General features: G+C 55.8%; 2 protein-coding genes across 4 annotated transcripts in view; one reads left to right on the plus strand and one right to left on the minus strand.

Moving 5' to 3' along the window:
* The first annotated feature begins 552 nt into the window (after positions 1–552).
* On the plus strand, positions 553–8493 carry THAP3 (THAP domain containing 3). Of its 3 annotated transcripts, none has more exons than XM_042950099.1 (5): positions 553–666; positions 3649–3841; positions 6862–6924; positions 7235–7333; positions 7741–8493. In XM_042950099.1, the coding sequence occupies exons 1-5, from the start codon at positions 593–595 to the stop codon at positions 7870–7872; spliced, it is 561 nt and encodes a 186-aa protein (XP_042806033.1). In that variant the 5' UTR covers positions 553–592; the 3' UTR covers positions 7873–8493. The 3 variants fall into 3 exon arrangements, with proteins under 3 accessions (XP_042806033.1, XP_042806031.1, XP_042806032.1); XM_042950097.1 differs by having other exon boundaries at positions 7612–8491; XM_042950098.1 differs by lacking the exon at positions 6862–6924 and having other exon boundaries at positions 7612–8492.
* Positions 8494–10237: 1744 nt separating this feature from the next.
* Positions 10238–26895, minus strand: part of DNAJC11 (DnaJ heat shock protein family (Hsp40) member C11) — a 65894-nt gene continuing 49236 nt past the window's right edge. Inside the window, exons 6-16 of the mRNA XM_042950095.1 lie at positions 26704–26826; positions 25688–25761; positions 22438–22627; positions 21544–21629; positions 21180–21296; positions 13961–14116; positions 12841–12910; positions 12278–12335; positions 12002–12144; positions 11256–11385; positions 10238–10863 (exon numbers count right to left, since the gene is read on the minus strand). Coding sequence (XP_042806029.1) covers positions 10838–10863; positions 11256–11385; positions 12002–12144; positions 12278–12335; positions 12841–12910; positions 13961–14116; positions 21180–21296; positions 21544–21629; positions 22438–22627; positions 25688–25761; positions 26704–26826 — 1173 coding nt within the window. The 3' untranslated portion in view covers positions 10238–10837. The remainder of the gene's footprint in view (positions 10864–11255; positions 11386–12001; positions 12145–12277; positions 12336–12840; positions 12911–13960; positions 14117–21179; positions 21297–21543; positions 21630–22437; positions 22628–25687; positions 25762–26703; positions 26827–26895) is intronic.

A 26895-nucleotide genomic window follows, 5' to 3' on the forward strand; every position in this document is an offset into this window, starting at 1 on the left:
TAGTACCTCCAGTGACTTTTGAGCAGCCCAAATCTACGTTATTAACACCTGTTAAAACCTTAGAAATGCTGGCCAGCTTGGGCCGCGAGCCCTTCTCTGGTTTCCAGGTGTCCAAGGCTGTTTGGTGGGTGTGTCTTGATTCTTCAAAGCAAGGAGGTGAGGACCACGGGCTTTTTCGCGAATGGGTGGAACTTGCACCCGCGGCGCTTTTGGGGTGTCGGGCCTGAGCTGGGTCCGGGCGCACCCCCTTGACGGGGCACCCCGGAGCCCACCTGACTCTAGCGAGGCGGGCGGCAGAGAGAGCTCACGAGGCGATGGCCCAGGAGCCCAGCAGGGGCAGGCCCGCCTCCGCCTCCCGGCGGTCCCGCCCCGCTCCCTGGCTCCACCCCGTCCACAGCCCAGCTCTTGTCCGCGGGCCGGGCAGTGCCCTGCAGGCCCCGCCTCGCCACGGTCCCCTCACTGCCCGCTGGCCCCGCCCCGCCCCGCCCGCAGGCCAGGCTTCGCCCCGCAGGCCCCGCCCCGCTCTCTGGCTCCGCCCCACAGGCCCGACGCCGCCATCTTTGTTAGGGGCACCTGGGTCTGGTGTTTGGCGATGCCGAAGTCGTGCGCGGCCCGGCAGTGCTGCAACCGCTACAGCAGCCGCAGGAAGCAGCTCACCTTCCACCGGTGAGGGGCGGGGGCGCCGTGGGGCGCGGGGGCCCGGCCGCCGACACCCCTCGCCCGTCCGACCGGCCGCGACCCCCCGCCGGAGCCCAAGGCCTGGCGCGCTGGGCGGGGACGCCGGAGCCTCTGCCCGGCAGCCGGAGAGGCCCGAGGGCGTGTAGCGGGGCCCTTCGCAGAGGGGCCGGCGGCCCGGGGACCGGCGGGGTCACCGGCGGCCCTGTGCCGCCTTGGCCGGCCTCGGCGCGTGGGGAGACTGTCGGAGAGGCTGAGCAACCTGCTGAGGGCGCATCGGGAAGGTCTCGAGCAGAGGGGTCCGGCGTGGGCCGCCCCTCCCCAGGCCGCGCCCCGCAGCCCCTAGCACCCTCTGCAGTTCTGGTGCCTGTCGCCCCCGGGACTTGGTCTTGTTCGCGGGTGCATCCTGGAGCTTAGGTGCTCAGTGTGTACTGGCTGAATGCATTTCCAAATGAATGAGTGATGGTGACGGCCATCGGGTTTGCCTTGAGCTGGCCCCTTCTTAGCCCTGGCCAGACCTCCTGTCGTGAAGGGAGGGTGGCGTGCGGGAGTGAGAACGCTCCAGGGTGTCGGGGGAGTGGGGTCTGTCGCCGCGCTCGCAGCGTGTCGGGCCTGGTGGGGTACCGGCTCCCTGCCCAGGAGAGCTCAGGTTCCAGCCACTGCCCGTGTTTGTGCTGCCTTTCGAGCACGACCCCGGGGCCAGCTGGGCACACTCTGCCCCCACTTCCTTTCCTATTATCATTTTCCTTTTCAAAGTAAATCTTTTTATTGAAGCGTAAAACCTACAGAAAAGCGCACAAATCGTCCGCAGTCCGGCCCTTTCCACGAAGTGAACGTGGCGTCACTGCTGTGATTCATAATCTCACCAGCCCCTAGGGAACCCCCAGCCGCACCCCCTCCCTCCCCTCCTTCCCTCTCATCCCCAGGGGTGACCCATATCCTGCCATCTGTCAGCGTGGGGCGCTTTGGGCTGTTTTGAACTTCACACGTGGACTCCCCTGTGCTTTTCTTGCGTCTCCTGCTCTGCTCGCCGCTGGCTGTGAGCCGCCCGCATGGAGCGCGGTGCCTTCCTCTCCGTCTGGAGCAGCGCTCCGCTGAACGAATATACCAGAATTGACCTGTTCTACAATGAAGGGCATTTGGGTGCCTCCGGTTTTTGGCCATTTCAAGCACGTCACCGTAGACGTTGCCGGGACAGGTCTTCCCCGTGCCCGTATCTGTTCCTTTCAGCCGGGCTTACGCCTGGAGTGGACTTGGTCCGATTCTCTCTCCAACTCATTGAGGCTCTTGCCGCGGCCACTCCCACAAAAGTGCCCTGCCAGGTCCCCAGTAGCCCTTGGTGGCGGCCATCCTCATCTGCAGCATTTGGCCCAGCTGACCACTGACCCCCGTGACACTCTCCCACTTGGCTTCTAGGGCACCCCATGCCCTCTTCCTCTGTCACAGTGTCCCTTCTCAGACTCCTTTGCTGGGTCCTCCTCATTTCCAACACTAGCCTTGGAGCCCTTCGGGGTGAGGGCCGAGGTCTTGTACCCTCCCCATCCCCTCTTACTCCTCAGGGCTCCGATCTCTCCCAGGCTTATGGCTTTACCACCCTTTACATGGGGATGGCCCCCACATTGACATACGTTTTCTGACACGTGTCCCCCAGCACTCCAGCGGGGACATGTAAGAGGCGCCTCACGTTTAACAGTTAACATAGAGAACCAAAATTCTGGTCCCCCAAACCTGCCCCCTTCCCTCTACAGTACCTCCCTCTCCCATCTTAATCCATGAAACTCCTTCCTTCTCTTTATTTTATGGCCCACAGGCAAACCTTGCCACACAGCTTTCAAAATACATCCCAGCTCTGCCTGCCTGTCACCGCTCTGCTGACATCCTGGTCCCGGTCACCAGGTGCCCTCCCTCTGCCATCACCCTCTGCCCACAGCCCCCACCCCCCTCCCACCAATTGCCCACCTGCCAGCCAAGCCTGCCTCTGACCACAGCCCCATCCCGGTGCCTTTGCTCTTAGCCCTTCCCTCAGATATCCGCGGGCTCACGCTCCTGCTTCCTTCCGCCTCTGCTCAAAGGCCGCACGGTGAGGACCTTCCCAAGGGCTGGGTGGCCGCTGTGTTACATTCAGACCTTATCCTTTTTTTTAAGTCGATTTTGAGGTGGAGTGAGGGGCAGAGAGTGAGAGGGAGAGAGAGAATCCCAGCTGAGCTCTGTTCAGAGACCGATGCGGGGCTCGAACTCATGAACCGTGAGATCATGCCCTCAGCCAGAATCAAGAGTCAGATGCCGAACCGACTGAGCCACGCAGGTGCCCCTCGACCTAGTCCTTTCCTTCCGAGTGGCCAGCCGGGGCCTGAGAGCTGTGGTCAAGGCCCCGGGGGCCGTGCCGCTGCCGCTCAGGGGCCCCTCCGCGCCGGCTGAGAGCTCTGGCCAGGGCACGGAGGGCGGCCGCATGTGCAGCGGCGGAGGGGGTCAGGGGCTGTGTGGGCAGAGACTTAGAGAGAGAGGGACTGGGGCACGCTCACGAACAGCATCACCTCACGTCTTAGGAAGCCTTCCTGACCACTTCCTACTCTTTATTCCTACACAGTCCAGATCTGTTTGGTTGACCGTCTGTTTTCCTATTCTCGAAGGTTGGCTCTATGAGGGTGGGACTGTCGTATTCATTCCTCCCTCCCAGTGCCCGGGGCAGGGCCGCACGTGGCACGCTCCTGAGGGAGCTCACATGGGCTCACCCTGCAATTATACCCTCAGAAGGTTTTCTGGCCACGTTCATGACCCCAGGTTTCCTACTAACGATGCCATAACCGGCCCTGACAGAAGCCTCCAGAAATTGGATGTGGTTTAACAGAGTGAGATTACGGGATTTTCCAAGCTGTCTGCTAAAATACCTCGTGGGATTTTCAGAGTTCAGAAGTCTACAGGGCCCACATCAGCTTTGCAAGTTCCTTCCTGTCTCCCTCCTTTGCCTCCTAGGTTCCCGTTCAGCCGCCCGGAGCTGCTGAAGGAATGGGTGCTGAACATTGGCCGGGGCAACTTCAAGCCCAAGCAGCACACGGTCATCTGCTCCGAGCACTTCCGACCTGAGTGCTTCAGCGCCTTTGGAAACCGCAAAAACCTGAAGCAGAATGCCGTGCCCACGGTGTTTGCCTTTCAGGACGCCGCGCAGGTGAGCACACGGGGGACCGCCCAGCACGCGGGGTGGGGGCGTTCGCAGGGCCAGCAAAGGTGGAGGCTGAGAACGAGCGAGCACAGTGCTGTCAGGCCTCCAGGGTTCAGAGCCCAGGGGCCCTGCTGGCCGTGACCTTTGCTTTAGGTAATTTGCAGTTTGGAGCCCCTTTAAAAATGGATCACGCTTGGGGCGCCTGGGTGGCCGAGTTGGTCAGGCGTCCGACTTCGGCTCAGGCCGTGATCTCATGACCTGTGGGTTTGAGCCCCCGCATCGGGCTCTGCAGGGAGCGTGGCGCCTGCCTGGGATTCTCTCTCTCCCTCTCTCTCTGCCCCTCCCCCGCTCTCGCTTTCTCTGTCTCAAAAATAAATAAAAACTTAAAAACAAATATATATATATATATATATATATATATCAATCTTTGCGACCAGAAGCTGTTGAAGCAGCTGACTGGTGGGTGTGCCGAAAAGCTTGGTCCTCGATTCATTTCACGTGTGCTGGGCTTGAGGCCACACGGCGAGGACCTTCCCAGGGCTGGGTGGCCGCTGTGTTACATTCAGACCTCACCCTTTTGTTTTTTTTTTTTAAGTTGATTTTGAGGTGGGGCGAGGGGCAGAGAGTGAGAGGGAGAGAGAGAATCCCAGCCGGGCTCTGTTCAGCACAGAGACCGATGCGGGGCTCGAACTCATGAACCGTGAGATCATGCCCTCAGCCAGAATCAAGAGTCAGATGCCGAACCGACTGGGCCACGCGGGTGCCCCTCGACCTAGTCCTTTCCTTCCGAGTGGCCAGCCGGGGCCTGAGAGCTGTGGTCAAGGCCCCGGGGGCCGTGCCGCTGCCGCTCAGGGGCCCCTCCGCGCCGGCTGAGAGCTCTGGCCAGGGCACGGAGGGCGGCGGCAGGTGCAGCGGCGGAGGGGGTCAGGGGCTGTGTGGGCGGAGACGTAGAGAGAGAGGGACTGGGGGACACGCTCGCCAACGGCATCAGCTCGGGCCGGTCGGGGGTGGCAGGGGCCGGATGGTGCCGGGCCTGGATAGACCGTGGCTTGTTGGGGGAGGCGAGTGGGGACGCGGCTGTGGCAGGCTCACTCCGGCCGGGGCCTGTGGTGTCGCAGGAAGGTGCAGGTGGTCGCGAGAGCACGTGGGCTCTGCAGACCCAGGAGGTGGGGCGGGGGGGGGGGGGGGGGGGTGGTGGTGGGTGGGCGGCGCTTGCCGAGCCCCTGGAGGGTGGGGCTCCCGGATGAGGCGGGCCCTGTGCACCTGGAGTTTGATTTCCCGGCCAGACACCGAAGGGCCGTGTCTGGTGGCGCGGGACGTGCAGGTTCGGCTCAGGAGAGAGCTCGCGGACCGTGGGACGTCGCGGCCACGAGGGGGATTATACTGAACCAAGTAAATCCCAGGGGTGTCCCGAGTCCCGGAGTGTGGGCCGCACAGCGGGCACCTGTGTGCACCGGGAAGGCAGGGTCGTGGCGGAGCAGAGCCGAGGCCGACCCGACCGCTACGCGTGCAGCGGCTGCTCCCGGGAGGAGGAGCGCGAGGGAAGGGAGTTACGGGGTGAGGACGTGTGAGCCCGTGTGCGGCCGTGTGCCCGGCGAGCCCCGCGTCGGGGCCTCTGCCCTCACGTGCCCTGGAGGGACCTCCCGGCCGCCGCGTCCGTTGCCCCCCACTGGCCTGCCTTCCCTTTGGGCCGGCTCCCTCGGGCACCTCCACCAGCTGCCGCACTCGGCTGAGGGCAGGGATTTGTTTCACCAAGAATGTGGCCTGAACAGACTAGGTTCTTTCTTTCTAAGTTTATTTTGAGAGAGTGAGCGACAGCGCGAGCTGGCATGAGCGGGGGTGGGGGGTGGGGGTGGGGAGGGAATCCCAAGCAGGCTCCAGGCTCATCACGGAGCTGACGCGGGGCTCGAACTCACGAACCCCGAGGTCATGACCTGAGCCAAAACGAAGAGGCAGACACTTAACCGACTGGGCCACCCAGGCGCCCCACAAAGTAGGTTCTCCATGCGTGTCTGTTTTTTTGTTATTTCAGCATGGAAGGCCATTTATTTTTGTTTGATATATATTCAATTTTGACTGGTAAGAACACTTAACGTGTGATCTACTCTCTTGACAGACGTAAAAAAAAATTTTTTTTTTTAACGTTTATTTAATTTTGAGACAGAGACAGAGCACAAGCAGGGGGAGGTGCAGAGAGAGAGGGAGACATAGAATCCAAAGCAGGTGCCAGGCTCCGAGGTGTCAGCACAGAGCCCGACGTGGGGCTCGAACCCACGAAGCATGAGATCACGACCTGAGCTGAAGTCGGACGCTTAACTGACTGGGCCACCCAGGCGCCCCTTGGACAAACTTTTGAATGTACAACAGAGTACTGTTAACCACGGCACGATGTTTGTGCAGCAGAGTCCAGAATTTCGTCATTTTGCTTGACCGAAACTTTGTGCCCTCTGATCAGTCACCTTCTCCGTCAGTGCGTGTCGCTGATGGGAGTTTGACAGCTTCGCACGCGTTTGTGGTAAAAGGTTTGCCCCTGAAGTGACATTACAGTTTAAAGCTCGGGGGACGTCTGTGAGCCTGCCCCTGGGTGCTGTCCGTGCCCGGGGCCGGAAGCTAGCGTGGGCAGCTGGTTCTGGCCCCGTGGCCGGTGGCTCGGCTCCGCGGACGCCCCGGGACTGGCCGCAGGCCCTGAGTCGGATGTTGTCTCCTACGTGGCTGCCACTCAATGAGCCAAATGTGAGTCACCTACTACCACGCGCCTAGCATGTCAGGCCCTGGGGTGACACGTAGGAATTCGGTCTGTGGCTTCACGGGGCCTGTCCGTGGGCCTCTGACCTAAGATTCGGGGAGAGAGAGAGAGACAGAGGTGGTGACGACAGCTGGGCCGGGTTCAGAGCGTCGTTTGAACACTCAGGGCTGAGCAGCGGGGACAGATGCACGCGGCCGGGCGCCCGGTGGGGTTCTCGGGGTCTCCTCGGCCTCCCAGGAGCAGAGTCCGCGGCCTGTGTCCACTGCTCTGTCTCTTGCAGCTGGTGAGGGAGAACACGGACCCGGCCGGTGGGGGTGCAGATGCGGACCCGGAGAAGGAGGAGGTGAGTCCGCGCTGGCACCCCCAAGTCAGGACCCCGGCCTCGACGGGGACACTGCGCGGCAGCACCTGCCCCCGGGCTGGCCTGCAGGGGTCTGTGCGCGCTCCGCAGAAGCCAGGGTTGAGGATTCCAGGTTTTCCTAGAAAAGGGGAGGCGGAGCCTCCCGGGCCTCCTTCCTGTCTCACTGCGAGCATGGCGAGCATGTGGGCGTGGCTCGTGCCCGATTTCCGAGGGTCCCCTGGCCGCGGCCGTCCCCTGGGACGGCGTGAGGGGATCCCGGGTGTGCTGCCCGCTTCCGCCCTGCTGTCCCCAGGTGGTCTCCGAGGCGGGGCCCGCGGAGTGTGGCCTGGGGAGGAAGACGGACGCCGCCCTCGAAGCGCTGCCCCCGCACGCTGGCGGCCCCGTAGAACAGGTAAGATGCGGGGCCCTGGTACGAAGGCAGCGTGTGGTCGCTCGGGCTCCGCACGGGGGTGGGGGATCCCTTCAAACAGAAAGAAGCAATCCGGCCCCCAAGTGGGAGCCCCACAGCCTGTGGCCCCGATCTCGGACCCTCCGAGTAGAATGGGCAGGTGGGGGCGTCAGGGGTGCCGTGGCATCGAGGGCCGGGCCGGGCCGGGCCGCGTCCCCGCCCGCCACGGCCCCGGCTCTCGGCCCTGGGACCCGCCTCGCCTTCACGCGCTGTGTCCTCAGGTCTCGCCGCAGAGACCGCAGGGAAGCCAGGCGCCTGGTCAGCCGGCCAGCCCCGCACAGCCGTCCGATCACAGCTACGCCCTTTTGGACTTAGACGCCCTAAAAAAAAAACTCTTCCTGACTCTGAAGGAAAACGAGAAGCTCCGAAAACGCTTGAAGGCTCAGAGGCTGGTGATACAGAGGATGTCCAGCCGCCTCCGCGCCCACAGAGCGGGCCAGCCGGGACTCCAGGCCAGGCCGCCGCCAGAGCAGCAGAGCTGAGCCGCACGGCCAGGCTTTCCTGTCGGAGCCCCTCTGGGGGGTGGGACGGTGGCTGTGGGGCGCTGGCCGCGGACCTTTCAGTCCTGCCGCTGCCAGGCAAAGGGACAGTGAGGCGTGCCGGGTCAAGCCCGTGGTGAGGAGCCCGGGCCACCTCAGGGGAAGTTTAGTGGCATCAGCCCAGGACAGGGCGGGACCGTGATCAAGAGGAGCTCGGTGCTCCCGGAGGTGACAGCTGTCCTTTCGACAAAAGCTTGGGTGGGGGTCTTCAGAGCCACTGCACGGGGCGCCCCCGCTGGGGAGGAAGTGCACTTCCTGGCGGGGCAGCTGGGCCCAGGCCCTCGGTCACCTGGAGGACGGCGGCTCCGAGTGGCCGGGACCCGCCTCCGAGATCAGGCGTGCCTCCTTCCTCCCTTGCCCGGCCCGGTCTGAGCGAACGACATAATAAAGTGTCTTCCTACGCCACCGGTCTTCCTTCTTTACTTGAAAGCCAGTGTAGGAGTTCTGTTTCCCGAGAGCCTAGGTTACACCAGTTTGCTTTCACAGTCGACCTGCATCAGTACCTGCTTTCGCTAACCTAAAGAGGTCGGAGGAGGATTTCCACTCTCGCGAGAAAAGGCGAAAAGCAGAACTAGCAACCGCTGTCGGTTCTGCACCGGGCACTGCCGGGCCCCTTCCCCGGGAGCGAGGCTCGGCTTCGAGCTGCCGAGCACCCGGCTGTCTGCGAGCCTGTGCTTCAGCTCGATTTTATGCGTCCGTTAGTAAGATGCGGCCTAAAGTATCTGAAAAACCTGGGATGGTTTTTTTGCACCTGGGAATGCTCAGAACGTTTCCTACAAACGAACAGTAATTGCCTCTTCGCTTTATGCCATTGTGGCTTAAGGAAGGTTTCACAGGAGGGCTCTGTGTTCAGAGCGGTGGGAAGGGACCTGGAGGCGCTGGCTGGAGGCCCTCTCTCCTCCCGTCCTTTGTGGCTGCTGAGAAGACCGACTTCGTGTTTCCTGTTGAAGCGCAGGAAGGGCAGGGCATGACCCCCTTTGGCTATGAAAAAAGGTGACTTGAATAAAAACAAAACCAAACAAGAACCACAACAAATGGGAAAACGATCCTAAGTGATGTCCTGACTCCCATTTATCTATCGGGCAAATGTCTCATGTGTAAAACTGAATCATGGCTTCAAGTTCGGCCTCACGGTTAAAAAAGTAGTTAAAAGGGTACCCGGGTGGCTCAGCAGGTTAAGCGTCCAACTCTTGATTTTGGTTCAGGTCATGATCTCATGGTTTGTGGGATTTTTCCCTCTTGCTCTGTCTCTGCCCCTCCCCGGCTCTTTCTTTCAAAACAAAAAAGAACTGTTAAAAATGTGGTTTAAATAGCAAAGAATAAAGGATGGAATGAGGCCTGGGGGGGGGGGGGGGGGCACACTTACTTTATTTTGCCCATCCCTGAAAATGCACACACAAGACGCATTAAAACACGGTCCCGTTTTCAGGAAAGATTTATTACGCCGAGAGCGCCTTCCGTACAGTCCATTTCAAACAAAATTGCGAGAATCGGTGCCCCGACGAGCCACCTGCCGCGGAGCGAGCGCACGGCCGCGCCCCACAGTCCGATGTTTCACACCACGCTTATTGCACGATTTACATTCAGAGCAGCAGCTCAGAGGAAAACTTTTTGAAAGAGAGAGAAATATTACAGAATTGGACAACCTGAACTGTTTTTGAAAACTGGAGGAGAGGGGTGTTAGCGATTACTCCGGTACCGGCGTTGGGGAGTGAAGCCTGACTTCAGCGACGGCTGCAGGGGGCCGTCACGGCCACCACCGTGCAGGGGGGCCTCTCTGCTCAGCGGTGACTCTTGGTCAACACACCGGGCCGTTCGGGAGCATCCCGGCTCCTAAGTATTCTGCATCCACAGAGCGAACCGAGTGAGGGAAGAGGACCCAGGGGGGCGGACACCGGACCCCCGTGAGGAGGCGTGGGAGCCGCAGCGCCACCTGCTGGCCGTGAGTGAGAGAGCAAGCAAGGCCCGCCGGGCTCTCCCTGCGCTAGGGATTTGGCACGTACCTGGGCCAGGGTCTCCGCCCGGGCTCCCCCTCTCCTCCCCGCTCCGGTGCTCCAGTGTGGGGGGCAAAGGCAGGTCAGGCTGAGCCGTGGGGGACGGGAAGGGGGGGCAGGCTGAGAGGGATGGCTTAGCTCGCACCTGCCTCTCTCCACAAGGACACGGGTGGCTCCTGGGAGGAAGTGACCTGTGACAGGGCTGGACCCTGGGACCGGGGGTTATACCGCTCTGTCCCAAGCCACCTGCCAGTGGAATGATTCGAGAAGTTCTGGGAGGGGGGAAAAAAGACACTAATTTCCAAAACCATTCGTTCTGAGATAAAAAGCAGATTTATAAACCCACACAATCCTCTCCAGATTCACTGAATAATATTTCAGCAGGAAAAAGTGGTTTTGGGGAAGTTGACCGGACAGACGCTCACTCGTTCTGGAGGCCTCTGCTCGTGAGGCTCATGAGAACACCTTCCTTCTTTTCCATTTTGTTTTCCATGCTCTGTGGATTTTAGGAAAAGTAGTTCACAGTCCTATGTGTGAGGCAGGACATTTCATAAATACCTCAAGACAGACTGAGAGCTACTGGGTGGCTGCAGTCAGCCCTCGGGCTCAGGAACCTGGGGATGGGCTGGGGTGGGGGCCGAGGGCCCTTCCCTCTGGGGACATGATCCTTGGGAAAACAGCCACAGGCCACGCTGCGGCTCTGGTCCAGGTGGGGCTGCCCGAGTCCTATCTACAGCACCCATGAAAGCGGGGTGTCTGTGTGTCCCTCCACATAATTGATACGGTACCACCTTCTATAGGAGTAATATAAAATAAACACATCTGATGTCTGGGTTTTTTCCCTGCTTCCGAATTTGTAGACTCCCGGGAAAAGATTTTTTGCAGCCTCTTGGAAATCTGGTTTCTCAAGCAGTTTATCCGTCCGTATCAATCCTGTGAGCTGTAAGAGACAAACTGACTGTATCAAAAGGCAACTGTCCCACGCCCTCCTTCCACTGGGGGCTCTGCCATCCGCCGCCCAGAGGCCGCCTGGCCTCCGGCTGAGCAGCGTGCAAGGCGCTCGACAATCAACCGGTTCCGGAGCACAGGAGCGGCCGGGTTTGCTTCCTACCCAGCCACCCAGGCTGCAGCTTCCAGGCCACAGGCTCACTCAGACCCCCAGGGGAAGGGCCGCCACCCCTCCGCCGGGCAGCGCGTCCCGGGCTCTGACAAGTCATCGCTCCCAGGCGGATAACAGAGGGAAGGTGGCTGTCATCCACCTCGATGTCCCCGTCCCCATCAGTGGCTGAGAGCCTCTCCCTGGCCCGCGCCGGCCAAGGCGCAGCTACTCACACTGCTTTGGTATCCTAAGCGCCTCGCCGTCTGGCGCCATGACCTGGTGCAGGACGCCGCGGAACTGGTAAAGCACTTTGAGGTTCTTCTCCTCACCTACACACGGGTCATAGAACCCGGGCAGCCCGGCCTGTAACAGACACAGTCTCGCTCCAGTTGACTTGAGGTGGTCATTTAAAACCCAGCACCGCGGCTGTCCGCTGCCACCTGAAGGCAGTGTGGACAGGCCTGAACTTTCCCTCAGGAGCCGCCCACGCAAGAGGCAAACTTTGGTGCCCGAGAATGTCAGAAAGCAGCCTACGTGGGCCTAGACTTCTCTCTCAACACAGACCCCCTGTCCCACGCTAGCTCTCCCGTCTGGCCGGAGCTAATTGCATTTTAATTCGCCTTTACCGTCCCCGCCCCGGGCTCCGGGGTGAGTGTCAAACGTGCCACAGGAGAGCTCACGCTCTTTCTGGAAAAAGGCAAGGGGTACGCAGAACGTAGGCATGAAGGCAGGACGCAGATTTTGTTCACTGCTCTACCTGCCACATAGTAGGTGCTCCATAAACACTGATAGACACTTGCTGCGTGAACGAAGGAATCAGCCCCGGCGTAAACAGAACCTGGGTGTGGGTCACACCCCACACAGCAAGTGCCAGCAGCACGAGGGATTCCGCTGCGATGGAACGGCCGCTCCGAGGCGCCAGGCTGTGCCCCCTCCCCAAAGTCCCTTCCTGACCGAACCCTGTGGGCACGTGCTGTACCTTGGAGGCCTCCGTGAGGATGAGCTTCGAGTCCTTCACCAGGCACTGGAGGGGCACAGTCACGTCAATCACCTTCACCTTCTCACTCTTCTTGCTCTTGTCGTTGACGAATTTGCCGTACCAGGCGTTGACGATGATGAGCCCTGAGGACGGGCTCAGTCTGAGCAGAGGCAGGTCTCGGCCGGGCACCCCCCGCACAGCCGGACCGTGAGAACAGGGTGCTCCTTCGAGACCCCCGGCGCCCACCCTGCCCTGAGAGAGGCCACGCCTTCTCACCCATTCTGGACTCCTCCGCCTCAATTATTCTTCGGACAGATTCTTGCATCAACCGGACCTGCAAAGAACAAGGATGGCCACCGTCAGGGCCCTCCCCGGGCCCTGCGTCCCCGTGCAGAGCTACAGTCCCGGGCCTGGCTGCGCTTCAGCCCCTCCTCTGCTCTCGGAGAACCCGACGGTACCCCTACACTTAGGCTGCGAGTGTCTGTGCGGTCACATAAAAACAATTCACGTACAGGGAAGAAAAGGAAGACAGTACCTTCCAGTTCTTAGAAAACCTTGTTATGCCTTTTGAGGGCAAGTGCATCTAATCTGTAGGACAGGGACTGAAGTTCCCGGCAGTGCGTCCCATAAGCAATACAGAGACTAAAATGACCAGTGAAGCCGTTGGCCCCGGAGGCCCACACGCAGAGCGTGAGCTGATCCCGGAGCCCGGCTCCCAGGCGTGCGGGCTGGCAAAGGGAGCGGGGCCCGCGGCGCGGTCTGCTCTGTGCGGCAGCGCGGCGACATCCGGAGGCCCCCGGAGCAGGAGGACTTCCGGCTCGTGTCTCTACGGCACTTACGGCAGCTTCCGCCTCTTGTTTCTTCTGGAGAATGTCAGTGGCTGTGCTTTCCCTTTGCTTTTCCAACTCCCTCAAGTGAGAAAAACACAAGGCACATGTTAGCGTGGAGGGAGGCAGGAGAGCCCCTGGCTGGCCCGGCGCCCAGCGAACAGTCGGAGATCTTTCCGCACGCCTCGTTCCGGAGCCTTAGAAAATATTTCCAAGACAGTCTCAGGCAAGTCTGTTCATTTTAGGCCTCTGCAGCTTCCCCTTCTTTTGTCCCCGGACGGCTCTGCCCGCCCTCCGCACCGGAGCGCCCGGGAAGCCCACTGCTGTGCGAAGAGGCCCCCACCCGACAAGAATCTCAGCACAGTGAGCGGCCAGAGAGGCGAGGGCCACGGGGGATGCCGCCTTCTGGACCGGTACGTAACGCTCTGGGCGGGACAATACTTACTGCTTTGGATACAAAATATACTTTCTTGCAGCAAAGCACAGGGACTCGGGGTAGCATACACCTGTCCCCTCAGAAGACTGGACCCCACACGATCTTTGCTCGAAGAGCCTCCTGGGGAATCAGGGCCCCGAACTCCAGTGATTCAAACGCTAAGAGGGGCCCCACAGAGGAGAATCTCTAAGCTCAATGACTGACTACCTCAGACTGGTGTAAGTTACGAGTCTACACCACCTCTCAGACTGGGTGTAATGTTCCAGTGGGTTATCTACAAGCAACTGCAAAACAAATAAACGTTTTGTAACTTCAGCGACTCTGGTCAATGCGCGCCTATATGTAAGAACGCAAACCCACTCCTCCTGAACTCAGTGCCACGAAAAGATGAGGACCGGTGGCTCTGTCTCCTGTGCCGGTGGTGCACAGGCTGCACAATTTTGTAAACCAGTTTCCCTTTCTGGAAGGAGGAAGGAGGAGCGATGGGCCCGCGGCAGCAGTACCGCCGTGAGAAGAGCCTGCACTGAGCACGTACTACGGACCGGACACCATGCTGGGCCTTTACACGGATTAGTTAATGGAATTTTCCTAGCAACCCTCTGAGTAGGTTCTAGTATCATCATCTCCGTCTAAAAGGCAGGAAAACCGAAGCACAGAGTTGTCTACGGACGTGCCCGTGACATGCTCTGAACTCACTTCTCTTTTTGAGCCCTGAGGTACGGCTTGATGACCAGGCGGTGAAGAGCGAAGTAGACCACGAGTGGCCCCACGGTGGCATAGAACACGGCGCTGGGAAGGAGCTGGTCCGTCAAATGAATAGGGAAGAAATAAGTCTGACTGGCCCTGTTTAACCTGAAAACAAAAACAAAACAGAACGCCCAGGAGGAGTCACGTTTCCAGGGCAGGGTTACGGAGACCGCAGTCACGGAAAGAGACGCACTGAACACCACCAGTTATGAGGAACCCGGAGCCCATTGGCTTCCTGAGCTACACACCTTCTGCTCTCGGTTCCAAAGCGTAGTTGCTGGATTTGCAGTCTGTGACGGAAGAAAGGTCACACTATCTGCTAACCTCAAGGGCAAAGCAACGACAACCACGTGACCAGAGTGAAGGTGGCCTGAGAAGACGGGAGCGCGCACCTCCAGGGGTCCTGGAGGCAGGGTCATCTCAGCCCTCAATTTATCGAAGTGAAAGAAGCGTGTGAAGATTTCTAAAGGTGGCAAGTTCAAGAGCTTCCGCGTCCAGTAATGGTCAAGTAGTGCCCCTGGGAGCAGTCACCCCACAGGGAACCCCTGCGAACTCCGGCCACTAACAAGATCTCTGGGCAGAGAGGTGGGGACACAGGACCCTGAAAGTCTAGAGCGAGGAACAGCACTGGGAAGTTTCCCGGTTTTCGTTAACAGCTTTTAGCCTGAGGACAGGTCTCGGCGGGCTACCGGTGGCCAGGTAACACTGGAAAGAACTCTGTGGTTCTAGGAGGTTGCAGACCCAGCGCTCAGAGTTTGGAGGCAACCACAGCAGATGGGAAGAGGGGCCCCCCAACAAGGGGAATCAGAGATGGGGAACCCCAAATTCTTGGTATATATGTGGCACAAACCCCCAGCGGTCCCTGGTCTATCCAAGGCCTTAGCCGACAGTGAAATAATTGTGCTGGCCTAGCTGCTGCCACACAGGTGAGTCCCAGTTTGCAGTCTGACTTCAGCCAAATTAATTACCTTAAAAAGGAAAAATTAACGCTTCTTTGGGAATCATAACAGACTAGAGTCTCTACCATGTACTGTTCACAATACCCACAATATATTTGTATTTGTTTTTAATGTTTTAATTAATTTTTAAAATTTTATTTATTTATTTATTTTTAATTTATTTTTAAGAGAGACAGAGACAGACAGAGCGTGAGTTGGGGAGGGGCAGAGAGAGAGGGAGACACAGAATCCGAATCAGGCTCCAGGCTCTGAGCCGTCAGCACAGGGCCCGACGCAGGGCTTGAACCCACGAACCGTGAGATCATGACCTGAGCTGAAGTTGGACGCTTAACCGACTGAGCCACCCAGGCGGCCCTACCCACAATAATATAAACCACTCTATACATCTAGATACACAAGAGAAAGAGATAATGAACTGAGACCAAATCCAGACGACCCAGATGCTGGAACTAGCAGATAAGTATTTTATTGTTTTAAAACGTTGTTTATTTTTGAGAGACAGGCAGTGTGCAAGCAGGGGAGGGACAGAGAGTGAGAGGGAGACATGGAATCCGAAGCAGGCTCTGGGGTCTGAGCTGTCGGCACAGAACCCGACGTGGGGCTCAAACTCACGAACCATGAGATCACGACCTGAGCCCAAGTTGGATGCTTAACCGACTAAGCCCCCCAGGTGCCCCTGGATAAGGATTTTAGAGAGCAGCTTCTTTATGCTCAAAGACAATATTCAGTGCATGGCCTGAACAGCAGACTGGAGAGGACAGACATCTGTGAACTTGTAGACAGATCAATAGAAATTATCCAATACAAAGAACAAAGAGAAAAAAAAAATACTGAAGACAAATGGGCAGAGCCTCAAGAGGTTTAGAGTTTAAGTAATTAGGGTCCCAGAAAGAGAGTGGGGCAGGAATAAATATTTGAGGAATTAATGGCCTAAAAGTTCCAAATTTCACGTAGGAATAAATTTACAGATGCAAGAGGTTTAGCAAACCGCAAGCAGCATAAATACAGCAAAAACACATGTAGGTACATTTTAGGTGTGGGCTGTTGAAGAACAAAAGTGAAAAACAAACAACAAAAAAACAGAACATAAAGGTGAAAAAAAAAAAAGGACATCACATGCAGGGGGATAATGATTCAGATGACCACTGATGTGTCATCAGAAAGAATGGAGGCCAGAAACCAGTAGAATAACATCTTCAGAGCACTGAAAGAACAAATCTGTTAAGGGACAACATCCTTCGGAAGAAATGCAACTCCAGAATTGACAAAGAACAGGCAAAAAAAAAAAAAAAACGAAAAAAAAAAAGAGACCAAACAACCCAAAAACAGACAAAAGATCTGAATGAAGACTTTGCTTAAAAAAAAAGAAAAAAAAAGGACGGATGGCAAACAAGCACCTGGAGATGCCCAGCGTCGTGGGCACCAGGCAGACACTCATACACCTGCTGCAGCAGCCAGTGCTCGCAACGCGAGCGGCCCAGGCGGCGAGGGTGCGGAGCGGCCGGAGCGCGCTCTCTCTCTCTCTCTCTCTCTCTCACTCTCGTGGCAGGCCACTGCTGGGGAAGTAACACGAAGCCCCCACCTGGAAAGTAGCTGGCTACTTTCTCACCAAGTGGAACACACACCTACTTTCGGCTCAGTGGGTGTGCTCTGAGGTGTTCACCCAAGACAGATGGAACCTTCTGTTCACACAAAACCTGCCACCGAAGGTCCGCTGGCTTTATTTGCGGTTGGTAAAAATTGGAAACAAATGAAATATGTTTATTAAAAAAAACCCTTTTTTAATGTTTGTTAATATTTGAGAGAGACTGAGAGTATGGGCGGGGGAAGGGCAAAGAGAGAGGGAGACCTTGAATCTGAAGCAGGCTCCAGGCTCCAGGTGTTAGCACGGAGCCCCACGCAGGGCTCGAACTCACGAGCTATGAGATCATGACCTGGGCTGAAGTTGGATGCTTAACCGACTGAGGAACCCAGGCGCCCCCAAATGAAGTATCTTTAAACTGATAAGCAGATGAACTGTGGTACATCAACAATGTCATTCCAAACAGCGATAAAAATAAAGGACACACTACTGACGTACGCAACAGTAAGGGCCGGGGTGCCTGGGTGGCTCAGCTGGTTAAGTGTCTGACTCTTGGTTTTGGCTCAGGTCACGATCTCACGGTTCTTGAGTTCGAGCCCCGCACTGGGCTCCATGCTGACGGGACAGACCCTGTTTGGGATTTCTCTCTTTCTCTCTGCCCCTCACTGGCTTGCTCTCTTTCTCTCTCTCAAAAAGTAAATAAACATTTGGGGCGCCTGGGTGGCTCAGTCGGTTAAGCGTCCGACTTCAGCTCAGGTCACGATCTCACGGTCCGTGAGTTTGAGCCCCGCGTTGGGCTCTGGGCTGATGGCTCAGAGCCTGGAGCCTGCTTCTGATTCTGTGTCTCCCTCTCTCTCTGCCCCTCCCCTATTCATGCTCTGTCTCTCTCTGTCTCAAAAATAAATAAATGTTAAAAAAAAAAATTATAAAAAAATAAAAATAAAGAAAAAAAAAGTAAATAAACATTAAAAAAAAAAAAGAGAGGGATTCATTAAAAAAACAAACAGGACAATGTCAAAAGTACTATACTCACGGAAGAAGCACAAAAAGCTTCACACTGTATGAATCCAATCATATGACATTTTGAAAAAGGCGAAAATATAGGGAGTGGAAACAGAGCAGTGGTTGCCAGGGCCCGGGAGACCACACAAAGACCATGAGGCAATTTCTGGACACGATGGAAATGTTCTAGGTCTTGACTGTGATGGTGGTTCCAAAGAGCGCTGCTCGAGATAAAATACACAAAGCCAAAACTGACCAGGGAAGAAACTGAGGATTCCACACTCATAGCAGGACATTTTAACACTTAGCACCTGATAGAAATCTGCCCAAATCCGTGAAGTCCTAGAACTTCTGATTTCTGGTGAATGTTGTCAACCCCCCTGACCCACGGGTATTTAAAGAATGCTGTATCCAACTACAGCAGAATACACGTTCTCTTCGAGTGCACATGATCACCAAGGTCAATTACATGGTGGGGCACGAAACAAGTCTCCATATATTTAAAATGACTGGAACCATACACAATATTCTCTGACTAGAACATTCTCTGACCAAAATAAGATTAAATTGAAATCACTAATCGGATATACAGAAAAACCCAAATATTTAGAAATTAAGCAATACATTTCTAAAAGTAAAATTAGAAAACAGTTTGAACTGAATGATAACGATACAGCATATCCAAATTTGTGGCATGGAGCAAAGCAGTGTGTGAAGCCTCAAAGTTTATATTAGAAAAGAAGGAAGATGTCAAATTAGTAACGTAAGGCTGGGCTTTAAAAAGCTGGAAAAAGCAGCAATGTGAAACCAAAATACGTAGAAAGAAGAATAAAGAAATAGAAAACAGATAAACAATAGAGAATATTAACAAAGCCAAAGCTGGTTCTTTGAAAGTTAAGTGCCCCGGCCAGACTGGTTACAAAAAAGGTAGAAAGAACACAAATTACCAACGTGAGGAATCAAGGCTCATCTACGGAGAACTACAGACATTAAAAGGATAAGGGCATATTATGAGCAACTTCATGCTAAGAAATTCACCGGCTGAATTCACCGACAAATTCCGAAAAACACAGTGACAAAGCTGACATGAGATGAAAGAGAAAACTGGAAAAGCCCCGGATTTATTAAAGGTACTGAATCCATTCTCAGAAACCTCCCTACAAAGAACCTTCAGTCTCTGCTCATTCCACTAGTGAATTCTAGGAAACCTAAGGAATAAATCATTCTTACACAAGCCCTCCCGGAAAACAGAGGAAGAAGGAACACTTCCTAAGTGAAGTGTGACACTTCCTAAGTAAAGTGAAGGAACACTTCATTTTATCAGGCTGCCATAACTCATCCTAAAACCTGACAAACACATAACAGAAAAAGAAAATTACCATCAGTGTCCCTTAACATAGATACAGGGGTGCCTGGGTGGCTCAGGTCACGATCTTGAGATTTGTGGGTTCGAGCTCTGCATTGGGCTCTGTGCTGACAGCTCGGAGCCTGGAGCCTGCTTCAGATTCTGTGTCTCCCTCTCTCTCTGCCCCCCCCCCCCCCCCCCCCCCGCCCCACACACTCTTTGTCTCAAAAATAAACATTAAAAAAAACTTACAAAAAAAACCATAGAAAAATCCTTAGTAAGATATCAGTAAACCAAATCAAGCAATATATAAAAAGTATTATATCGTGATCATTATGATATCATTATGATATCAAGAATTTTCCTCAGGAATGTAAGGTTGGTTTAACATTCAAAAATTATTGTCATTCACCAAATAAACAGAACATAAGAGAAGAGTTAGCAAAGTCAGATCACGTGTTATTGCTGAACTCCAGGGCCTTCTGGAAAACTTTGGCTTATACAACAATACAATCTGGACATTTCAGCCTGCTGACACGGGGAACTCGGCTGAAACGAAATGAAAATGTTTCTTTCCGAGAGGCAGAGCGGCACTCTCGGGATGAGAATTCAGATTGTGTCATGTAATACCTGCATGGGACACGTGTTTAAAACCAGAAACGGAATCAGAGAACTGTGTCGTCAGTGGTCCCAATTTGAGAGTAAAATTCTCTGTCAGCTCTCTGTGTGCTCTTTATTAAGTCTCAGGGGGCCTCAGATCGCTGAGAGGAGAGAGGCCCGACGCGGCTCTGATACTGGTGACCCGCTGTGGCTCTCCTCTCCCACACCGTGATGAGGTATGATCTGCTTCCTGTCTGTCTCTCTCTCTCTTGCAGAGTTTCTCTCGAGTGCCAGGCTGTGTTCTAGGCTCTAGGAGTACCGTACAGAATACAACAAAGTTAAAGAGCTCCTGATGAGGGCCGGCGAGGTGGACGGCTGATCAGAGGGAGGTGGTGCAGTGGAGGACAGACAGGGTTAAACGGAAAAGGTCTGCCTGGGGTAAAGTGAGGGGTACAGCTCTTACAGGGTGATGAGGGATGGTTTTGCCCAGGTGACCTCTGGGCAGAGCCCCGAGGGAATCAAAGGATCCAGCCGTGCTGGCATCTGGGGACCAAGGAAGAGCAACTCACAGTCTGGTTGCAGGAGTGGGCTTGCTGTTCTCTGGAGCGGCGCGGGGGCCAGGGCGGCTGGAGTGGAGAAGGGGTATATGGGAGAGGAGGGGTCAGCAGGAAGCGAGGGCCTGATCACGGAGAGTCCTGAAGGACTCTAGCTTTGGCCAGGGATTGAGGGAATCACTGACAGTTTGAGCAGCGAGTGACAGACACTGACCTACGTGCTCTGCCCGTGTGGAGAGCAGGGTCACCAGGGGGTGAAGGACATGGGCCAGGAGGACAGAGGAATAACTCAGACACGAGACAGTGGGAGCAGAGAGCATGTGAGGAACGGCCCCGCTCAGGAGATGCTTCCCGAGGACGGCCCAGGTGGGTTTTGAGATACATTAACTCTGGAGTGTGGGGAAAAAGAGCGGCCAAGGCCAACTCCAAGGTTTCGCACAGAACACCTCGAAGGCCGGGGCTCTCACGACCGGCACAGGGAGGCTCTGGGCAGAGCAGCTTTGGAAGCATCGAGAGTCAAGACAGGATGTCTGGGGGATGCGAGCAGTGATCTGGGACATAGGGGCTGCAGGTGAGGGGGAGGGCCAGGCCGGGGCTGCAAACGTGAGCTGTCAGTGCAGGAAGGTATGCGGCCACCTGGGGAGGGAGTCTGCACAGACGGGGCCCGGGGTCCCGCCGTGATGCTGCCATTTAGCAGCAGCCAGCCGGTCAGGTAACAGAGGCGGCGGGGAGAGGCTGGAAGGAGCGCCACCGGAGCAGCGGTGAAGGGTGTGGGCAGGCGGCAGCGCTCTGGTCCCGAGGGAGATGCGGGTGCCGCATCCGCTGACGGCGACCCTGTACGCGTCACATGTGTGACCTGTCGATGAGTGGGCGGGTGGGGCCAGCACGGGGGCCTCCGGGGAGGGAGAGATGCAGGCGGGCCACGGAGCGCGTGGAAGGTCCCTGACCACAGACTCAGACCCTGAGCGACTCCCTGACGTTTGCTGACCCGCCCGAGACAGAAGCAACCGTCTCTTTAAGAACACAATCACAAAGCAAAGTCTCTTTCATCCTTAAGGTGGGTGAAGCCCAGGTGAGTTACAAGCTGCCAGATAAGCCTGGGCCAGAAAGATCCAGTTCAACTTACTTGACTTTGAGAGACACGCCCTGAGGGACTCCCACGCTGACAGCCGCGCCCAGGACGCTGTGCCTGGAGATTTTCCTCTCCGCTCCGTACTCCACCACCGTCCCGAAGAAGCCGGCCCTGCAGGGAGCATGCGGCCTGAGCACGTCGGGCCCCTCGAGGCCACCCCCGGTCCCGTCCTTCCCTCTCGCCTTCCCCACCCCCACCCGGAGGGGATCACGAGTGACACCCAGGGGCGCAGTTCTTCCACGAGACTCCAGTTCCTCAGGGCGGGGACCCCGGGATGGTCATGTCCGGCCCGCCATTTGGAAGCCCCCGTACCACAGGCGCAGCAGGCCTGCTTCCGGTCAGCCGGGCCAGGACTTACTTCAGAGATCCCTTCACGCGAGTCTGATCATCATCCTGGAATTTGTGCTGATAGCTGATCAGTGCAAAGGAGTGAGGAATTCCCAGCTGGGAAGACACAGGCAGAGAAGGCAGGGCTAGCGGCCGCGACTCTGCGGGAAGGTGGGCATCGTGCGCACACCGGCCGCGGAGCTCCCTTCCCGGGCAGCCTCTCAGGCAGGGGCCGCGGTCTGAGTGTGATTTATTAGAGGCCAATATTTAAAAGCTGGGAGAGGTCACTTAAAAACCCAGTTTCCTGACTTCTCACGGAAAGAAAACGTTCTGCGACAAGGAGCCTGCATTCTTTTTTTTTAACGTTTATTTATTTTTGAGACAGAGAGAGAGCATGAATGGGGGAGGGTCAGAGAGAGGGAGACACAGAATCTGAAACAGGCTCCAGGCTCTGAGCCCGACGTGGGGCTCGAACTCATGGACCGCGAGATCATGACCTGAGCCGAAGTCGGCCGCTTAACCCACTAAGCCACTCAGGCGCCCCAAGGAGCCTGCGTTCTTACACGGCAGCAGGTGGTGAGGGCTGAGGGGCAGGTGCCGTCTGAGGGGGGGTCGGGTCCTCTCACACCCTGTGCTCCTGCCCACCACAGTGGCATCTGAGTGCATAACTCTGCTGCTCTGGGGCGTCGCTTCCCAACCTGTGCTCTTTCTCACCCTGATTCTGTGGGCTTCTCCTACTAGACGATGTGAAAAGGGCATTTTGCTTTAGGGTAACTGGAACACAGTTACCCTGGGAGCCTGAGAACAACAACAGCATTTCGACACTGAGTGCGTGTGAACAGAACTTGCCCCCCAGGGCCCCCACGGGTGCTCAGATCCGGGTGAGGGACGTAAGGGACACACGAGGGGGCGGCTCTGTCCTCACCTGCAGGGCCACCGTGAAGTGGCTGGTTTTGGTGTCCCGGACGATGCTAGTGTTCATGGCCGACTGGATACCCCACCGCCACTGCAGGTAGCCCACAGTGTTCTTGTCCAGGTTCCGGGCCAGGACGGTGGTAAGGCCAGGCCGGATCCCACGGGAGGAGAACTGCAGAGCACAGTTTGTCGTCACAAAGCTGGGGGGACACACAGATCGAAAGGGTCCTGGATGACACGCCTGGTTCTCAGCCGTTCTTGGTCCCTTCCTCTCTGCCAGGCTAAGACCCTGCTCACCCTCCCGTCCACGAATCCCCGGGCCAGTGGCCCAAAGGAAAGCAGGACACTGAGCCTGTCCTTGAGACAGAGACAGCGAGAAGACGCCTTGGTGTAATCTTCCTAGTAACGCTCCCTGCTGGTGTGTACCGCCCGCCCCATCCTATGCTGACTGTAACTACAGCCAGAGAGTCCCCTGAATGTCCGCGTTCTGAAAACCAGTGGGTCAATCTGACTGCAACTGAGAATCAGGTCAGGGCGGGAGCAGGGCAAGTGGAGGCCGGGGCGGGCGGGCAGGTCCCACAGCTGGCTACACACTGGAATCACCTGGCTAATCTAAAAAGTACTGATGGTCAGCTCCCATGCCTCAGGGAGCTGATTTACAGGCCTGGAGTGTTTTTAAAGCTTGCCAGGTGATTCTAATGTGCAGCAAAGTTAGAGGACCCCTTACCCAGAGACCACCCCAGACCAATGAGGTCAGAGTTTTGGGGTGGGGGACCAGGCATCAGTGTATTTTTTCCAAGACTGCCCATGTGACTCTGGTGTCCACCCATGGCCGTGCACATGAGAAGCCAGTACAGTAAACGACTTGCCCTGAAAGGCCTCAGAAGTTGGTTTCCAAAGGAGTCAGCCCCATCTTCTGGTTAAAAAAAGGTATTTCATTTCAAAAACAAAGGAATTCACACTTTACCCAAAGCATTAAAAGGTGAGCAAACAGCCCAGTATCTGCCAGATTGCCAGTCTCTTTCCTAAGCTTGCAAGGCGTCACTGTTGCATTAATAATAATAAACGTGACAGCTGTGATCGCAGTGTTCTTGCAAACTTGCAGTAACCGCTCATGCCCAAATGAATTAAGAATCTACTCCTCCTCTCTACAGGGCCCCTAATCCAAACTTTCCCTGGCTTCTCTCAAGTCACACCAGGTGACAGCTGTGTTATTCTGCTTCAGCCACAGCGGGGTCAGGGGAGGCAAACAGGGAGGAGACAGACTAAAGCCTAAGACAGTGGCATTTAAAAGAATCAAAGTGTAGGGGTGCCTGGGTGGCTCAGTCGGTTAAGCGTCCAACTTTGGCTCAGATCACGATCTCATGGTTCATGAGTTCGAACCCCACGTCGGGCTCTGTGCTGCTAACTCGAGGCCTGGAGCCTGGTCTGTGTCTCCCTCTCTCTCTGCCCCTACCCGGCTCATGCTCTGTTTCTCTCTCAAAAATAAATAAATGTTAAAAAATAGAAGAATCAAACTGTAAAGACTGAGATTCCTATTTAATTAAAGTAATATGATTGAGTATTTTTATCCAGCACGTCCTACACAGAGAGACCAATTCGAGACAGAGATCGGCCAGGCAGGCAGGCAGGCAGGCACTGGGAGATGGAAAACACTCCACAGGCCGTCTGCCTTTTCGGGGCTGATTCTACACCCCGAACCAACCTTCTGATCGCTACTCTGGACTGCAAATAGCCCGACCCTAGGATCAGGGCACCCTGAAGAGCAGACACTGCATCAGCGCCCTGGTGTCCCTCTCTACACATTTGCTCAAGTCTCCTCAACTACTGGGCACTATGATGAAATTTAGTTTCCAAACCTGTAACGGCTGGTAACCAGCCAGCCCTAGTCCCCCTCCCTGGCGACCACTCACTCTGAGGCTCAACCAGAATGAGATGGCCAACAGATTTCCCTCAGTGAAGTGTCTCCTAAGTGCATCTGATGACCTGGGTGCTTGATGAAAGTACAGATTCCTAGGCCTCTCAGAGGACCTGACTGGTGTGAAGGGTGGGGGCAGGAATCTGTGCTCTGGGTTGGCATCAGGGGTGACAGAATTATGCAGACAAGCTTAAGACAGGTCTTCCCCTGAAGAACCTGGTGGGTGTGCAGAAACGCACCCGACTGCAAGTGAAAACCCTGCTTTGCAAACACAGACTATCTATCTCAGGGCTCCTTTAAAAAAATTTTTTTTTAATGTTTAATTCTTGACAAAGAGAGACAGAGTGAGCGGGGGAGGGGCAGACAGAGAGGGAGACACAGAATCCGAAGCAGGATCCAGGCTCTGAGCTGTCAGCACAGAGCCCGATGTGGGGCTCAAACTCACGAACCGTTAAATCATGACTTGAGTGGAAGTCGGATGCTTAACTGACTGAGCCATCCAGGCGCCCCTATCTCAGGGCTCCTTTCACTGTTTTCTCCTCCAGAAGAAAGAGGTTTTATTTCACCTTCCACCCAATTCTTTTATCTGAGCTCACAGAGGTGGGAAATAAGGACATCTCTGTGGTTCTAGAAGGGGAGTGACGTACAGTTCTACGAGTGGGCCTTAAAGTGCCAGCATCTGCACATCTCACTGACTGCCAGGCAGTCTCACAAGTGCTCAGTGTTTTGTTCTGAGACAGTGAGACAGAGTGAGAGAGACAGAGACAGGGAGAGAGAATCTTAAGCACACTCAGCGCAGAGCCCAATGAGGGGCTTGATCTTACGACCCTGAGATTAAGACCGGAGCTGAAATCAAGAGTCTGATGCATAACCAACTGAGCCACCCAGACGCCCTCTCACTGTTTAATAAAGACCCTTTTCAGAACTTGAAACATTCTCAGGACAAAGAAACGATCCCCACAAGTTCATAAATATTTCAGGCCACTGACCAACTTCCCCATGAATATGCTTTCCCTCCAGTCTCTCTCTCCCGGTCCTCAGTGCCCCCGGTGCGTAGGCAGGGGCCTCATCCCCACAGAGGAGGAAACCGCGGAGCACGGAGTGTTAGCCCGGCCCGGATGGGGACGAGCAGCAGACGACCCCTCTCCGCGACGGCCAACCCACAGCTCTCTCTGCAACAGGTACCCTGCCTTGGCCCCACGCCAGGGCCACAGGGTCTGCCCCCCGGTGACTTTGTATGACAGAAAAGCGAAGTCCGGATGACCTTGGCAAAAAGAACACACGGGTTCTAGTCTCCTAATCCACAAGGAGCAACAAAGAGGATTTCTCTCTTTATATTTACCATCTTGGCGTGAGATTACGGAACAGCTTCAGACCAAATAAAGGTCCCTGCAGATCCCCTGCTCCAAATTCTAACTGTTCAAAAGAGAAAAAGCGAAAGTGTTAGTGTTTTCTCTCATAGCAGCAACCCAGGTCTCAGGTAAGCACCTCTGGTTATAATTCCTTTTCATTCACTGCCGTCAGCCCTTGCCAGGGCTCTAAGAGTGGGAGCTGGAAGATTCTTAACACCTCTTCCTCACCCTTGCCAAATGGAGGACTGTTTCCACAGATCCAAAGGAGGCACGTTTCAGAAAGGAGCCCCTCTAATGAAAACGCTGCAGGCCTCTGATGGTCACAAGGGGAGACTGGCTCCCTGTGGCCCTCGCTGCCATCTGCACAGCTGCCCACTGCGGTCGGATGCGGGGGAGCCCCCCCTCCCTCGAGTTCCCGGTCTGCTCTGCTTCATTGCCTGAGGGTCTCCTGGGTGACTGGAGAGAGCCCTCAGGCGTCTGGAGCTAAGTCATCAGTGGTCCCTCACTCAGCCCTGGAGGTCCAGCCGATTCTGGCTGCCTCATTTGCTTGTCTGGGTGACTTTCAAGGCAACTCTTCAGTGTTAATTTGGCGCAGTTCAATGTGCTCAGCAAAGCTGGCTGTTAAATGACCGCCAATCAGTGGCGCAGAGCACGGACACGGCACCTGCCCTCTGAACTGGGCAGGGGGCGGGAAGAGCCTACAGGTTTCTGCCAGAAGGGAACAAAGATGCTGAGTTTCTCGAGGCTGGATTTCTGTAAGGTGGCATCTCAAGGGAGATCTTGCCACTCTGTCCTACCTCTGAGCTGTCCAGCAGACAGAGGATTCCTTCTCAGGCACGAGACAGACTTTTCTCTTGGGGACAGCCAACTCATGCAAGTTTGACATCCACCTTTTATACAATGATGAAACCAACCCAGGTCTTTTTGAGGGTTGGCATTTAGAGTATAAATGTTCAGAAATAAGACTTGCAGTGGACAACACGATCCCGCCAGTCGACATTCTTACCTCTCCCCATCCCTTTGCGGAAGTGACTCGTCTAAGTGCAAAGTTAATGGAACCCCCTCCATTTCCATTCTGGGTTGAGAGGCTTCCGGAGAGGATGGCTGTGTCTGTAGCTGTCAAGGGTGCCTAGGAAGTGAGATTTGCTGGTAACGAATGAATCAAAGCACTAGGAAGCACAAGGACAGCAGCCTAATG

This window comes from Panthera leo, chromosome C1 (assembly GCF_018350215.1).
Source record: "Panthera leo isolate Ple1 chromosome C1, P.leo_Ple1_pat1.1, whole genome shotgun sequence".
NCBI lineage: Eukaryota > Metazoa > Chordata > Mammalia > Carnivora > Felidae > Panthera > Panthera leo.

What these genes read in the sequence shown, in the direction of transcription:
- THAP3 (XM_042950097.1), top strand. Translation starts at nt 593, where the DNA reads ATGCCGAAGTCGTGCGCGGCCCGGCAGTGCTGCAACCGCTACAGCAGC. An exon ending in AAGCAGCTCACCTTCCACCG is followed by an intron (nt 667 to 3,648) that starts GTGAGGGGCGGG and finishes TTTGCCTCCTAG; the next exon opens with GTTCCCGTTCAGCCGCCCGG. An exon ending in CGGACCCGGAGAAGGAGGAG is followed by an intron (nt 6,925 to 7,234) that starts GTGAGTCCGCGC and finishes TGCTGTCCCCAG; the next exon opens with GTGGTCTCCGAGGCGGGGCC.